We start from the raw sequence: 17,345 nt of genomic DNA, 5'->3' as shown, positions 1-17,345 counted from the left end.
GTTTGGTTACGGGAGCAAAGAGGTTAGAGAGGGGTCGAAGGGCACCCTAACCCAGATGATGTACACCTTCCCCTCTGGACTTTTCAGCCACATGGCCCATTTCCACAAGAGGAACGACTGCCTGAATTCAAGTCAGGGCATTACTGGATTTTATTGCACTTCCCTTTTTGAACTTCAAAGGACAGTAGCTAACTAGTCAGTGTCTCTCTAAGCATTACATGTGACAGGGACTCATCCTAGAAAGACAAATACAGCCTTGAACTACGAAGTGGCCTCCCTAAATGTACACTTAGCTTTATTTATTTCAGTCTGAGCTGCACTGAGCATTACAATGAGTCTTGGCTGTTGCTGCTACTAAACTATTCTGGTGGGATTATTCGCTGAACCTCACCCGGCTGTTAGCCTCTTTTTCCAGATATGCTCTCTGTTTCAACATTGTCCAATGGGTCCTTTGTAGGGCAAGGCAGGGAGGGAGGGCAATGCGCTGCCAAAAATAATCATGGGACCAACAGACTGACCACGCTACTGAGAGAGGACAACAAACATGAGAAACAGTGGAAAGGAGCAGGGAAGGCAATAAAGTATTCATTCAGTTCAGGCGTGGTGGTGATCATATCGGCCTGTCTTGTGTTGCAAAGCACCTTTGGACTGCGGAAGAGTTAGAATCCAGCATTTTAAGGGTTTGTGGGTTCAGGGTTCTTCATTTGAATTGGTGGAGGTGTGGCATACTATAAGAAAGCAGGGGCCTCTTTTGTCTAGACTTTACACGTGCTGGATTGGTGTAACGGATAATGACGATATCCTACTTCCACCACTATCCGTCAGCCCCCCACCCCGCCCTCGACCAGGTGTGTTGCTGCCTGATACCTTCCAACTGCACATTGCCACACAATGGGGTTAAAGCAATGGGGTTACATTACCCAACAATGAAGAAAGACTCAGACTCAGCACTCTTAAATCAACAATGTTGAAAAACTCCAGACACCTGAAACCCCACCTCTTTAAGGAATACCTGGGATAGGATAAAGTAATCCTTCTACCCCCCCCTTAAAAGATTTAGATGCACTATTGTAAAGTGGTTGTTGTTCCACTGGATATTATAAGGTGAATGCACCAATTTGTAAGTCGCTCTGGATAAGAGCGTCTGCTAAATGACTTAAATGTAAATGTATGTATCGTCATATCAAAACTGCCATCAGACAGTCGCCACATTTAAGGTCTAGGCTACATCATGGGAAATGTACCACTACATAATTCTTTAGGGCATCACACGCTGTGCTCAAGCTTTCCCTGCCCCCATCACTGCCTCAATGTTTACAGTGTTACAAGGGGCAAAACTGAACTATTGAGACGAGATCCCATGTCAACCCTGTTGACAAAAACAATTCCTCTAACCCAGGCAGCTATCCACAAATGTTTCTGATTGAGTGGGGCCAACTCTCAACAGGGGGTGTTTCCTACACTTGTGGGAAACAACCCTCATGCTTCTGCTCATCTCCCTGCCATCAAAACGTGCAGTGATACAATTAGCATACTCTTTCCTCTCAGCTCAGTTTAACAATACAACATCTTCTGCACCTCACATACTGCTGGGCTCCCTCTCATCATACGGATTGGCAGATCTATCTCCCTCTCCAGAAAGAGAGCTGCTATCTGACGGGCTCTTCACATAGCGGGTGCTAACGATAGCTAACGGGTGCTAGAAATTGCTAGTGTAGTCAAGTATCTACAAGTCTTAAATTGGGTAAAAGTAGCAGGAATGGCAAGGTTTACAGGTCGTGTTCACCTGTGGAATGACAACCTCAGACCTTCAGAGGACAATTATATTAGTTCATCTTAGAACGCAAACCTTGTCTTTGCCTTTGGGTGACGGAAATATTGTGTTTGCCTTTAGGTGCCTTGACTAGTTCAAACGATAAGCCTTATTGAGCCTTTAGAAAGAGGCAGTTTAAAACAATCAAAAACTGCAGTCGAAGGAATAAAAGCCTCCCTGCCCACTTCTTTCAGGTAGTTTTTTACTGTTCTAACCAGTAATGTAGGTTTATGGTTGCTTGGTTACCCATACGCCTTGCTCCGGCCAAATGCTATGCCATGCCCACGGACACTTGTTTATTTTCCGGAATTAGTCTGGATTGGAGTACCTCCGACTGTTTTGAGGATAGACCATCTGATTGGTTCCAGAAACTGATAGTCTGGGCCAGAGACAGAACACACGTGGGTAAAGCGGTGTTTAGAAAATTCGTCATTGGCTTTGAAACTCTGGTTAGGGATGATCCAATCGCTGCTGACATTGTTTTGTACAACACCCCTCATTTTTATGTCACCCCAAACAACTTAAATTACGGCAGTCTCAGACTGAAGCATGTAGCGAACGATAGACCAGCGGAAGAATTCAGTTTGAATTGTCAGGCAAGGTTTATGGTTCTCAAACAGTCTGAAGCCTTGAGATGGTAATATATAATAATAATAATAATAATAATAATAATAATAAATGCCATTTAGCTGACACTTATCTAAAGTGACTTAGTCATGCATATATTCATTTTTCATATGGGTGACCCCAGCGTGAATCGAACCCACTACCCTGGTGTTGCAAGCACCATGCTCTACCAACTGAGCGACTGAGGACCACACTCTGCTACTGAGGACCAGATGGTGAGTGGTGAATAAGCTATAGAGAGGGCGTTCTGTCAGATAAGAGAGCAGTCCGCGCAGTCAACCTCTGAGGAGTGTTTCCAGTCTACAGTTGACCTCAACGCAGCCATAACAGGACGAACTGGAGGCGTTTCTGCACTGAAGCTCTGAAGTGGGTTGACGCCACATAATAATGACAGACCTTTCATTGGTGATTGAATGTGCAAAGTCACAACGACACATGTTCGTCATCCCTCTCCCACTTTTGGTACACATATTTTCATATTATAGTTCTGCTGTTGCGATACCGAGAACTTGAGGAATAAACACTTAAATTCTCAGAAGACTGAAGCTCATAGTTCAGAGCCATAGGACCGCGATAGTCATGACATCATTACCAGCCTAGCATTTAAATGTCATAATGGGCATGTGTACTATCGTGTTTAATCTTTAGGCTAACTAATGATGTAAGACTGTTGTTATTGTCATATAATTTTACATTGGGAATAATGTCTACACCTTTACATCCTCGTAGGGAGACTAAGAAAAAAGTCCTGAGCTAGAGCTAAACACAACCCCAACCTGGCTGAAACGATACCATTTATGGAAGAGGAAAATTGTAGGTGTGGTGAGATGGTTTGGCGAAGGAGGGGCCCCGTAACAACCGCAGGCATGGAGAAACCACATCATTGTCTCCTTTCACAATACCAGCTGTGGTGAGGTAACCTGACCCTCGGTAATGACTGTTTCGCTGCTCGTTGCTATGCATCACACTCTCCAGTCAGGTGTAGTCCAAGCCTTCCCCCAACCCTACACATTGGCCTAGATAAGAAACGCCCTTGGCAGTGTCACATCACACAGAACTTAGAAAGTTAGAAACAGATGCCCTTACCTTTCTTAACTTTCTTCTGTAGCTTGATTGTGTCTGAGGATTTTTTCTTGATATCTGCTCGGGCCTTCTTGTATTCTGCATTGGGTTGACATGAGAAGATGCATCAAGTGCCAGTTAAATAATTTAGACATCTCAGAATGTACACTACATGACTAAAAGTATACGGACATCTGCTCCTCGAAAATCTCATTACAAAATCCTGGGCCTTAACATGGAGTTTGTCCCTCCTTTGCGGTTATAACAGCCTTCACTCTTCTGGGAAGGCATTCTACTAGATGCTGGAACATTGCTGCAGGGACCTGCTTCCATTCAGCCACAACAGCATTAGTGAGGTCGGGCACTGATGTTGGGTGATTAGGCCTGGCTCACAGTCGGCGTTCCAATTCATCCTAAAGGTGTTCGATGGGGTTGAGGTCAGGGCCCTGTGCAGGCCAGTCAAGTTCTTCCACACAGAACTCGACAAACCATTTCTGTATGGACCTCACTTTATGCACGGGGGCATTGTCATGCTGAAACAAGAAAGGGCCTTCCCCAAACTGTTGCCACAAAGTTGGAAGCACAGAATCGTCTAGAATGTCATTGTATGCTGTCGCGTTAAGATTTCCCTTCATTGGAACTAAGGGGCCTAGCACGAACCATGAAAAACAGCCCCAGACCATTATTCCTCCTCCACCAAACTTTACAGTTGGCACTATGCATTGGGCAGGTAGCGTTTTCCTGGCATCTGCCAAACCTGTGATTCATCACTCCAGAGAATGTGTTTCCATTGCTCCAGAGTCCAATGGCGGCGAGCTTTATGTGATTTCAGCCAACGCTTGGCATTGCACATGGTGATATTAGGCTTGTATGCAGCTTTTCAGCCATGGAAACCCATTTCATGAAGCTCCCGAAGAACAGTTATTGTGCTGATATTGCTTCCAGAGGCAGTTTGGAACTCGGTAGTGAGTGTTGCAACAGACAGACAATTTTTATAAGCTATGCGCTTCAGAACTCGGCGGTCCCGTTCTGTGAGCAGTTAAGCCTTTGTTGCTCCTAGACGTTTCCCCTTCACAGTTGACCAGGGCAGCTCTAGCAGGGCAGAAATTTGACGAATTTACTTGCTGGAAATGTGGCATTGTCTGATGGTGCCACGTTGAAAGCCAATGAGCTCTTCAGTAGACCATTCTACCACCAATGTTTGTCTATGGAGATTGTATGGCTGTGTGCTCGATTGTATACACCTGTCAGCAACAGGTGTGGCTAAAATAGCTGAATCCACTAATTTGAAGGGGTGTCCACATACTTTTGTATATGTAGTTTATGTAGGTGTGTATGTACCATCTCCTACCTTTGGCATGGTCCTTGTCCAACTGACTGGCCACCTTCTTCCACTCCTCAATCTTCAGCTCCAGGGGATTGATCAAGGTATCTGTTAGTGCCCTGCAGTGGAACCCAATAAACCAGCTGTTAAATTACAATCACACACACAGTGGTTCACCTGGACTTTTCACCAGAATGGTTGATAAGATTCAACTTCACCAAATTTAGAATTATCAATGGAAACAAATAGGGGAGGCTTTTTTTTTAGGGATATGACTGATCCATATAGCTAATTAATTGTAATTGATAGGCGGTCCTACAATAGATAAATCAGGTCATCAAAACGACACACCATAGCTTGGGAAGCAAAGCAATTAAACTGAGCATACTCAGGTATGCTGTGAACCCCTCTCGTCACATACCCGGCATAGCCAGAGCTGATCAGCCGTGACAGGTTAGCACACAATGAGTGTCTATAAATTGATGACATGAGATAAGCACTTTGAACCACTCTCACCTACCCTCTCCCCACACACACGGTGTCTGGGGGAAAACTAGGCCAAAGTAATAAAGTTAAGAGATCTTATTAATGAAGCTTATAGGTTTAGCGGGAGTCTGTTAGTTCCCCTTCCCTCTACTTTGTCTAACGGCCTATTCAGAGTTGAGCCCTTCTCTGGGATGGGCCTATGTACAGTAGGGTCAGTGGGATCATTGGGATTTTGGTGTCGGTCAGTGTTAATTCCAACTGAAGCTGGGCGGTCAATGACTTGACATTGCATAATGCAATTGAAGAAAGACACTACAGCAATGTCAGAGGCCAGGAGTGATGGAAATAATGGAGGGAGAAAAAAGACACAAAAGAATGAGAGACTACCAGGATTTCCACCGAAGAGAGGGAAAGTACAGCCTGGGCTATACCCTTTTCCCACTATCATGCCGACCCGAACAGTACTGGCTCTGATATTTTCTTCTCACATGGTTCTAGCAACTATGGTTAATGTGTAACCAGGACAGCGAAGTACAGCATGGCCCGGCTTGGTTTAGTAGTGTGCAAATGGTACCAGAGAGCAACAATCCAATCTCCTACTCCATCCATCCACAACCGGAGTCCCATTACAGCCATGTCCTAGGCTTAGAGAGCACTGGCTGTAGTACAACCAGTCCACAGTGCTGTTTTACAGCTGGACAAAATATTAATTTGTCTGTCTCATTAGCACACAGAGCAACAGAGAGGACCCTAAGCAGGGCCTGATTGGATTTGCTGGGGCTGAAGTAGGCAGGAATTGGGTTCAGGGTTGTAGAGCAGCGTGAGGCGAGCCGGCCGTCATCCACTTGCCAAGTCAGCCAGGGTCATCATCCTAGCAGGTGAGAGCTCTCTGTGGTTTTTGGAGGAATGTCCGATACTGACTGAGTTCGGCACACAGGAAAACATATACAAATCGCACACAGCTGGGAATCCTGAACACTAAGGCCATGCCAGAAACCAATCACTTGGATGAAAATGCAGGTCTGAGTCGATATCGCTCACTTTTCAGTGTGTGACAGAAAAACATTGAGTATCAAAACAGCAACCATCTGATATACCAATGTCACGGAATGCTTCATGTCACGTTTTCATGTAATAGTCTGAAATGTTAAAGACGGCAGTAATAATATGCCCTAACCAAAAAATAGGAAACAATAGGGGGGGGGGGGGGGGGGTTGCCTTAAGACTGTAATACTACATTAATGTCTTCCAGAAACCATGATTTATAGTTCTATCACTTACGTGGTGAAGAGCTTCAGTTTTGACTCGATGCTTCTGTGCCTCATGCACATTCTCGTCAAGGCCGAGCCAATCTCTTTTGTCGCGCCTGGAAAACAATGGAACAAAACAGAACAAACCTGTCAATTTCCAAACCTTGACAACAATGCCATATTACAAGCCTGATGAAGCCAAAAAAAGTTGGAAGTCCTCCAGTGTTTTCCCCTTTCCTGTTAAAGTAATATTGCAAGTATAAATACAGTAATGTACATAGACAGAAGTGTAAAAAAATTGGTTCTAAGCAAAATAGTGTTTTTTAGACAATATCGTTTTAGAGAATTCCGGAGTACGTCCAACCAGCATCACAACTGCAGAATGTGTAACTTCTCAAGCGCAGGACCTCCACATCCGGCTTCACCTGCGGGATCGTCTGAGACCAGCCATCAGGACAGCTGATGAAGCTGAGGAGTATGTGTGTTTGTAATAAAGCCCTTTTGTGGGGGAAAAACTCATTCTGATTGGCTGGGCCTGGCACCCAAGCGGGTGGGCGGCGCCCCTGCCCAGTATATTTTAATGGGGTTGTTTTCGTTCACTCAGAAATATTTGCACAAACTGCCAGTGAGTTCGTTGCACCACGTCGATAGGGATTCCACAGCAGGTCTGTCACGCAGCAGACTTCCTTATTGCTGTATTGAATTCAGATTTAACAGCAGACCAGCGCAGCTAACTCTTCCACCCCGACCCCTTCCCGTAGGCTTTCGAGGCTGGTATGAAGCCTCCGACTGGTTCTGAACACCCGCCGCGGGGGGGGGGGGGGGGGGGGGGTTGGCATTGTCGAGACACCAACATCTGCTTTTGATTGCACTCATTTATCCACTTAATATTCCCAGCCCAATCCCAGGCAGGCCCAGTGAGACCGTGATGTCTACAGTGCAGCGCAGACATACAGGGGAGAAGACACAGAGAGCCCAGACAGATCAGGCCTTTCCATTCTACAACATTAACACCACAATGACTGTGCCCCAAATGGCACCCTATTCACTGCACTATATACAGTAGGGAATAGGGTACCATTTGGGATGCACTTGGTGACTCACTGCCCTCTGGGACAGAAAATTATATTTCTTTAAACCACTGCAGAGATAAATGGTCACACTGCAAATTTATCAGACGTCATATGTTTTCCTAAGATCATTAGGATGTGTCCAGTTTTATGATGGAAGCAAGCAACACTTGGTCTGTTGCCTGTTTACATTACAGCAGGAGCAGCATCAGGTCTCAATCTGGACTACTCATTAGGAGGTTAAAGATCTCAGATATTAGCTCCATCAACCATATGAGCTTATTAGGACAACCACAGTACTTTGGTTAAGAGAAAACAAGAGGCATTAGTGAGTGTGGAACTTTCACTACTATTGCTTGTGTCATATCAAGATAATGTCCAGAAAGTCTGGTAAGCAAGTAAGACTTCCATTGAAGAAAACAGACAAATGGAACCTGCAACTAACATTGGTCCTGCTAACCCAACTGTGGCAGGCTAGATAAGTCTGGAAGCCAGCCAAGATGTGAAAACCTCCCTAGTCAATTTCACCCTCAAGGACAATTGGTGCCACCGATGGGGCGACTGAAGTACTTGAAAATGCATGGGGTAATATGGCATATCAAAACATGTCAACAACGCAGCACTGGATACATTTCCGCTCTGGCTGCATGGGGCTGTTCTGAGTGCTCTGGATCAGGTATTCATCAAGGATCTCTCTGTACTTAACTCCGTTCATCTTTCCCTCGATCCTGACTAGTCTCCCAGTCCCTGTCGCTGAAAAACATCCCCACAGCATGAAGCTGCCACCACGCTTCATCGCAGGGATGGTATTGGCCAGGTAATGAGCGGTGCCTGGTTTCCTCCAGACGTGTCGCTTGGCATCTAGGCCAAAGAGTTCAATCATGGTTTCATCAGAACAGAGAAACTGGTTTCTCATGATCTGAGTGTCCTTTATGTGCCTTTTGCTCTGACATGCACTGTCAACTGTGGGCCCTTATAGACAGGTCTGTGCCTTTCCAAATCATGTCAAATCAATTGAATTTACCACAGGTGGACTCCAATGAAGTTGTAGAAACATCAAGGATGCTCAATGGAAACAGGATGCACCCGAGTTAAATTGAGTCTCATAGCAAAGGGTCTGAATACTTATGTAAATAAAGGTTAAATAACAACATGTAAAAAAAAAAAAAACTGTTTTCGCTTTGTCATTATGGGGTATTTTGTGTAGAATGAGGAAAAAATGTAATTTAATCAATTTTAGAATAAGGCTGTAACGTAACAAAATCTGAAAAGGTGAAGGTGTCTGAATACAATCTGAATGCACACTATAGGGCGAGAGAGAGACTGACTCACTCCCATCACACAGGGCCCAGTGTGGCTTCTCCAGCCCAGCCCTAAACTGCAAAGCCCTCGTCCTGTCGGCCCAGAGCCTCATTAATAGATAGGCCATTGTAGCATTCTGTATTCACTGAATACAGAGCCCGTCGTATGAGATGGCCCAGTTTGCTGTGCTGAAAGGGAAGATAACACTCCTTTCAGTGATAGAGGAAAACAAGAGGGAAAGAAGGACCCAGCAAACGTTCCTCCACAATCCCTAGTGATATTCCTCTCTCTTCTCCCCACCCTAACCCCTGGGCTGGACTGTGCATCTCCTGCTGAGAACAGTGTTGAGATTATCAGCTGTATGAATGTGTCCCAGTTATCACAACCCCAATCCCTGCTAATGCTGGATCACCTGGGCCACTCGCTGGCTCAGTAAGCCAACCTAGTAGCCCTATACACAGCCTCCACTGGCCACCAGTATCAGAGGGGTATGGATTATTATGACCACACAGACCCTCAGTTTCTCCATGGCAACTTTCACAACAAGTGAGATGGGAGAGCGTTGCTAAGATTACAATGGGTGCACATGAACTCTATGATCTTGTGAGATAATTGTTACATCACACAGTATGATAGAGTAGCGGAAATGAAAAAGGTGCACTCTGTTCCTTGCCTCGGGCTGCACACGCTGTTCTCTCAATCAAGTGATCATATTTTCACCCATCAAACTACTCTCAATTTAATCTAGTCTTCACTAATATTTAAAATGTGTTTTGATTTAGAATAGCTCATTATCAAAATTGGCAGGAACAGAGGCAGGGGAAAAAATATGTAATCAGTATGCACTCGAATAGCAATTGGAGGCCACTTTCCCGCGGGTTTGTTTTCCATCATGCCCAGTAGGCTAGTGTGGTTATTTCACTCCACCCATCAACCAAAGCTTTAGGAGCATGCATCCTCCAGCTGAGCAACAGGTGATATTCCACCCAAACTCTGTCTGCCATGGGCTCTCCAACCCTGTTCTTGCTGCTACCCAGTGCTTAATTTGGTAAACCAAGTGAAATCTGTTCGGGAACATCGATAGTAACATGTTTTCACAACAAAACATATTTCAATAAAATGTTCACAGCCCCTCTCCCTGCATGCTTGAGAAAGGAATGAAGGCGAGAGAGGTGATGGAAACGCAGTGGTAGCTAAAGGTAATGTGTTAGCCTATTAATGATGAAAATACAAAAAATGCCATTACTAGGCTATTCAAAATCAAAATTCACTATATATATATATATATATATATATATATATATATATATATATATATATATATATATATATATATATATATACATATATACACACACATATATATATATATACACATATATACATATACACATATATATACACATATATATACACATATATACATATACACATATATACATATATATATATATACACATATATACATACACACACACACATATAATATACACTGCTCAAAAAAATAAAGGGAACACTTAAACAACACAATGTAACTCCAAGTCAATCACACTTCTGTGAAATCAAACTGTCCACTTAGGAAGCAACACTGATTGACAATACATTTCACATGCTGTTGTGCAAATGGAATAGACAACAGGTGGAAATTATAGGCAATTAGCAAGACACCCCCAATAAAGGAGTGGTTCTGCAGGTAGTAACCACAGACCACTTCTCAGTTCCTATGCTTCCTGGCTGATGTTTTGGTCACTTTTGAATGCTGGCGGTGCTTTCACTCTAGCGGTAGCATGAGACGGAGTCTACAACCCACACAAGTGGCTCAGGTAGTGCAGCTCATCCAGGATGGCACATCAATGCGAGCTGTGGCAAGAAGGTTTGCTGTGTCTGTCAGCTTAGTATCCAGAGCATGGAGGCGCTACCAGGAGACAGGCCAGTACATCAGGAGACGTGGAGGAGGCCGTAGGAGGGCAACAACGCAGCAGCAGGACCGCTACCTCCGCCTTTGTGCAAGGAGGAGCAGGAGGAGCACTGCCAGAGCCCTGCAAAATGACCTCCAGCAGGCCACAAATGTGCATGCGTCTGCTCAAACGGTCAGAAACAGACTCCATGAGGGTGGTATGAGGGCCTGACGTCCACAGGTGGGGGTTGTGCTTACAGCCCAACACCCTGCAGGACGTTTGGCATTTGCCAGAGAACACCAAGATTGGCAAATTCGCCACTGGCGCAAGGTGCTCTTCACAGATGAAAGTAGGTTCACACTGAGCACATGACAGACGTGACAGAGTTTGGAGACGCCGTGGAGAACGTTCTGCTGCCTGCAACATCCTCCAGCATGACCGGTTGGTCAGTCATGGTGTGGGGTGGCATTTCTTTGGGGGGCCGCACAGCCCTCCATGTGCTCGCCAGAGGTAGCCTGACTGCCATTAGGTACCGAGATGAGATCCTCAGACCCCTTGTGAGACCATATGCTGGTGCGGTTGGCCCTGGGTTCCTCCTAATGCAAGACCTCATGTGGCTGGAGTGTGTCAGCAGTTCCTGCAAGAGGAAGGCATTGATGCTATGGACCGCCCGTTCCCCAGACCTGAATCCAATTGAGCACATCTGGGACATCATGTCTCGCTCCATCCACCAACGCCACGTTGCACCACAGACTGTCCAGGAGTTGGCGGATGCTTTAGTCCAGGTCTGGGAGGAGATCCCTCAGGAGACCACCCGCCACCTCATCAGGAGCATGCCCAGGCATTGTAGGGAGGTCATACAGGCACGTGGATGCCACACACACACTACTGAGCCTCATTTTGACTTGTTTTAAGGACATTACATCAAAGTTGGATCAGCCTGTAGTGTGGTTTTCCACTTTAATTTTGAGTGTGACTCCAAATCCAGACCTCCATGGGTTGACAAAATGGATTTCCATTGATTATTTTTGTGTGATTTTGTTGTCAGCACATTCAACTATGTAAAGAAAAAAGTATTTAATAAGATTACTTCTTTCATTCAGATCTAGGATGTGTTGTTTAAGTGTTCACTTTATTTTTACATACATACACACACACACACACACACACACACACACACACACACACACCCCCCCCCCCCCTATATATACATACACACACATACATACACACAGTTTACATACACTTAGGTTGGAGTCATTAAAACTCGCTTTTCAACCACTCCACAAATGTCTTGTTAACTTCTTTGGGATAGGTGGCAGTATTTTCACGGCCGGATAAAAAAACGTACCCGATTTAATCTGGTTACTACTCCTGCCCAGAAACTAGAATATGCATATAATTAGTAGATTTGGATAGAAAACACTCTAAAGTTTCTAAAACTGTTTGAATGGTGTCCGTGAGTATAACAGAACTCATATGGCAGGCCAAAACCTGAGAAGATTCCATACAGGAAGTGCCCTATCTGACAATTTGTTGTCCTTCTGTTGCATCTCTATCGAAAATACAGCATCTGTGCTGTAACGTGACATTTTCTAAGGCTTCCATTGGCTCTCTAAAGCCGCCAGAAAGTGGAATGTGGTGTCTGTTGTCTCTGGGCGAAGAACAGCAGCAGAATTTGTAAGTGGTCAGCCTGGGGACAGTGAGACTGAGATGCGCGTTCACTACTCAATTATTTTCTTTCAGCCTTTGAATGAATACAACGTTGCCCGGTTGGAATATTATCGCTATTTTACGAGAAAAATTGCATAAAAATTGATTTTAAACAGCGTTTGACATGCTTCGAAGTACGGTAATGGAATATTTTGAAATTTGTCACGAAATGCGCTCGCGCGTCACCCTTCGGATAGTGACCTGAATGCACGAACAAAACGGCGCTATTTGAATATAACTATAGATTATTTGGAACCAAAACAACATTTGTTGTTTAAGTAGAAGTCATGGGAGTGCATTCTGACGAAGAACAGCAAAGGTAATCCAATTTTTCTAATAGTAATTCTGAGTTTAGTGAGCCCCAAACTTGGTGGGTGTCAAAATAGCTAGCCGTGATGGCCGAGCTATGTACTCAGAATATTGCAAAATGTGCTTTCACCGAAAAGCTTTTATATAATCTGACACCGCGATTGCATAAAGGACTTCTGTATGTATAATTCTTAAAATAATTGTTATGTATTTTGTGAACGTTTATCATGAGTAATTTAGTAAATTCACCGGAAGTTTTCGGTGGGTATGCTAGTTCTGAACATCACATGCTAATGTAAAAAGCTGTTTTTTGATATAAATATGAACTTGATTGAACAAAACATGAATGTATTGCATAACAATGTCCTAGGAGTGTCATCTGATGAAGATCATCAAAGGTTAGTGCTGCATTTAGCTGTGGTTTAGGTTTTTGTGACATATATGCTTGCTTTGAAAATGGCTGTGATTATTTTTGGCAGGGTACTCTGACATAATCTAATGTTTTGCTTTCGCTGTAAAGCCTTTTTGAAATCGGACAATGTGGTTAGATTAACGAGTCTTATCTTTAAAATGGTGTAAAATAGTTGATTGTTTGAGAAAATTGAATTGTGGTATTTTAGTTGGTTTTGTATTTCGCACCGTGCGATGCCATTGGCTGTTGGCTAGGGGTTCTGCAGGCGGAATGGGGTTCCGCTAGCGGAACGCCTGTCCTCAACAAACTATACTTTTGGCAAGTCGGTTAGGACATCTACTTTATGCATGACACAAGTCATTTTTCCAACAACTGTTTACAGACAGATTATTTCACTTATAATTCACTGTATCACAATTCCAGTGGGTAAGAGGTTTACATACGCTATGTTGACTGTGCCTTTAAACAGCTTGGAAAATTCCAGAAAATTGTGTAATGGCTTTAGAAGCTTCTGATAGGCTAATTGACATTTCAATTAATTGGAGGTGTGGATGTATTTCAAGGCCTATCTTCAAACTCAGTACCTCTTTGCTTGACATCATGGGAAAATCAAAAGAAATCAGCCAAGACTTCAGAAAAAAAATGGTGGACCTCCACAAGTCTGGTTCTTCCTTGGGATCAATTTCCAAACGCCTAAAGGTACCACGTTCATCTGTTCAAACAATAGTACGCAAGTATAAACACCATGGGACCGCGCAGCCGTCATACCGCTCAGGAAGGAGACGCGTTCTGTCTCCCAGAGATGAACGTACTTTGGTGCAAAAAGTGCAAATCAATCTCAGAACGACAGCAAAGGACCTTGTGAATATCGTGAAGGAATCAGGTACAAAAGTATGTACAGTCGTGGCCAAAAGCTTTGAGAATGACACAAATATTCATGTTCACAAAGTTTGGCGCTTCAGTGTCTTTAGATATTTTGTCAGATGTTACTATGGAATACTGAAGTATATTTACAAGCATTTCATAAGTGTCAAAGGCTTTTATTGACAATTACATGAAGTGGATGCAGAGGCAATATTTGCAGTGTTGACCCTTCTTTTTCAAGACCTCTGCAATCTGCCCTGGCATGCTGTCAATTAACTTCTGGGCCACATCCTGACTGATGGCAGCCCATTCTTGCATAATCAATGCTTGGAGTTTGTCATAATTTGTGGGGTTTTGTTTGTCCACCCGCCTCGAGGATTGACCACAAGTTCTCAATGGGATTAAGGTCTGGGGAGTTTTCTGGCCATGGACCCAAAAGATCGATGTTTTGTTCCCCGAGCCACTTAGTTATTGCTTTTCCTTATGGCAAGGTGCTCCATCATGCTGGAAAAGGTGTTGTTCGTCACCAAACTGTTCCTGGATGGTTGGGAGAAGTTGCTCTCGGGGGATGTGTTGGTACCATTCTTTATTCATGGCTGTGTTCTTAGGCAAAATTGTGAGTGAGCCCACTCCCTTGGCTGAGAAGCAACCCCACACATGAATGGTCTCAGGATGCTTTACTGTTGGTATGACACAGGACTGATGGTAGCGCTCACCTTGTCTTCTCCGGACAAGCTTTTTTCCCAGATGCCCCAAACAATAGGAAAGGGGATTCACAGAAAATGACTTTACCCCAGTCCTCAGCAGTCCAATCCCTGTACCTTTTGCAGAATATCAGTCTGTCCCTGATGTTTTTCCTGGAGAGAAGTAGCTTCTTTGCTGCCCTTCTTGACACCAGGCCATCCTCCAAAAGTCTTTGCCTCACTGTGCGTGCAGATGCACTCACACCTGCCTGCTGCTATTCCTGAGCAAGCTCTGTACTGGTGGTGCCCCGATCCCGCAGCTGAATCAACTTTAGGAGACGGTCCTGGCGCTTGCTGGACTTTCTTGGGCGCCCTGAAGCCTTCTTCACAACAATTGAACCGCTCTCCTTGAAGTTCTTGATGATTCGATAAATGGTTGATTTAGGTGCAATCTTACTGGCAGCAATATCCTTGCCTGTGAAGCCCTTTTTGTGAAAAGCAATGATGACGGCACGTGTTTCCTTGCAGGTAACCATGTTTGACAGAGGAAGAACAATGATTCCAAGCACCACCCTCCTTTTGAAGCTTCCAGTCTGTTATTCGAACTCAATCAGCATGACAGAGTGATCTCCAGCCTTGTCCTCGTCCTCTTAACGAGAGAATCACTGACATGTCAGCTGGTCCTTTTGTGGCAGGGCTGAAATGCAGTGGAAATGTTTTTTTTGGGGGGATTCAGTACATTTTGCATGGCAAAGAGGGACTTTGCAATTAATCTGATCACTCTTCATAACATTCTGGAGTATATGCAAACTGCCATCATACAAACTGAGGTAGCAAACTTAGTGAAAATTTATATTTGTGTCATTCTCAAAACTTTTGGCCACGACTGTATATCCACAGTATAACGAGTCCTATATCAACAGCAAGGAAGAAGCTCAGCAACGAAGAAGCCACTGCTCTAAAAACCCCATAAAAAAGCCAGACTGCACATGGGGACAAATATGGTACTTTTTGGAGAAATGTCCTCTGGTCTGATGAAACAAAAATGTAACTGTTTGGCCATAATTATGTTTGGAGAAAATAGGGGGAGGCTTGCAAGCCGAAGAACACCATCCCAACCGTGAAGCACGGGGGTGGCAGCATCATGTTGTGGCTTGTGCTTTGCTGCAGGAGGGCCTGGTGCACTTGGCAAAATAGTTGGCATCATGAGGCAGAAAAATTATGTGGATATATTGAAGCAACATCTCAAGACATCAGTCAGGAAGTTAAAGCTTGGTCGCAAATGGGTTTTCCAAATGGACAATGACCCAAAGCATACTTCCAAAGTTGTGGCAAAATGGCTTATGGACAAAGTCAAGGTATTGGAGTGGCCATCACAAAGCCCTGACATCAATTTTATAGGAAATGTGTGTGCATTACTGAAAAGGTGTGTGTGAGCAATGAGGCCTACAACCTGACTCAGTTACACCAGCTCTGTCAGGAGGAATGGGCCAAAATTCACCTTATTGTGGGAAGCTTGTGGAAGGCTACCTGAAACGTTTGACAATTAAAGTTAAACAATTAAATGCAATGCTACCAAATACTAATTGAGTATGTAAACGTCTGACCCACTGGGAATGTGATGAAATAAATAAAAGCTGAAATAAATCATTCTCTCTACTATTATTCTGACATTTCACATTCTTAAAATAAAGTGGTGATCCAAACTGACCTAAGACAGGGAATTCTTACTTGGATTAAATGTTGGGAATTGTGAAAAACTGAGTTGAAATATATTTGGCTAAGGTGTATGTAAACTTCTGACTTCAACTGTGTGTGTGTGTGTGTGTGTGTGTGTGTGTGTGTGTGTGTGTGTGTGTGTGTGTGTGTGTGTGTGGTGTGTGTGTGTATAAAAAAGACAGGCCTATGTGCATGCATAAACTCTGTTTTGGGTGTTTTGAATTAATCATCACCTTAGAAAGCGCTGCCCATTTTGTTGTGTTAGGCTTTGAAACAACCATGTTTTTCACTCAGTTTTACTTCTTTGTTCAAATTGATCAATCACAGTGAGACGAGTTTTAAAAGCATGATACTGTTTTGATGACAAGTGTTTGATGTGATTTTCAATTGCATTTGCATTGATGTCAGAGTGGTTAGAGGGACAATAGAGCCCCGAGTCGTTAGCTAGTTGGGTAATACCAACACAAGTCCAGAGTGCATAAGAAGAGATTACCGTGACTCAGTGGTCACATGGAATTTAACTGCAGTGATGACTCGTATGAAGATATCATAGGCCTGCAGTATAATAGTGTGATGGCCACACCACACCTTCAAAAGTTTCTAGACTTTATTAGGCAGAGGTTAACATTCACTTTTTTAGTCACTTGTCCTTTAGACAAGTAGGACAGATATTTTTAACTTGTCCAAAATCAAGTCAATTGCCAAAAAAAAAAGTTGAACACCATTTTACATCATTGTATGACACAAGGAATCACTTTACAGAATGAAATGCACTTTTTTTTATCAGAGAGTCAGACAAAAATGTAAGCTACA

At 43.8% G+C, this 17,345-nt stretch overlaps 1 protein-coding gene across 2 annotated transcripts in view; it reads right to left on the bottom strand.

The window, feature by feature from the left end:
* Window positions 1-17,345, bottom strand: part of mtss1 (MTSS I-BAR domain containing 1) — a 115,770-nt gene that overhangs the window by 37,700 nt on the left and 60,725 nt on the right. For both annotated transcript variants that reach the window (XM_014131670.3, XM_014131671.3), the window contains exons 4-6: window positions 6,594-6,678; window positions 4,854-4,945; window positions 3,527-3,601 (exon numbers count right to left, since the gene is read on the bottom strand). In XM_014131670.3, the coding sequence (XP_013987145.1) occupies window positions 3,527-3,601; window positions 4,854-4,945; window positions 6,594-6,678 (252 nt within the window). The remainder of the gene's footprint in view (window positions 1-3,526; window positions 3,602-4,853; window positions 4,946-6,593; window positions 6,679-17,345) is intronic.

Source organism: Salmo salar, chromosome 12 (genome assembly GCF_965601325.2).
Source record: "Salmo salar chromosome 12, fSalSal1, whole genome shotgun sequence".
NCBI classification, from domain to species: Eukaryota; Metazoa; Chordata; class Actinopteri; order Salmoniformes; family Salmonidae; genus Salmo; species Salmo salar.
Note: the sequence above shows the minus strand (reverse complement) of the source record. Positions and strands in the feature narration are given on the sequence as shown.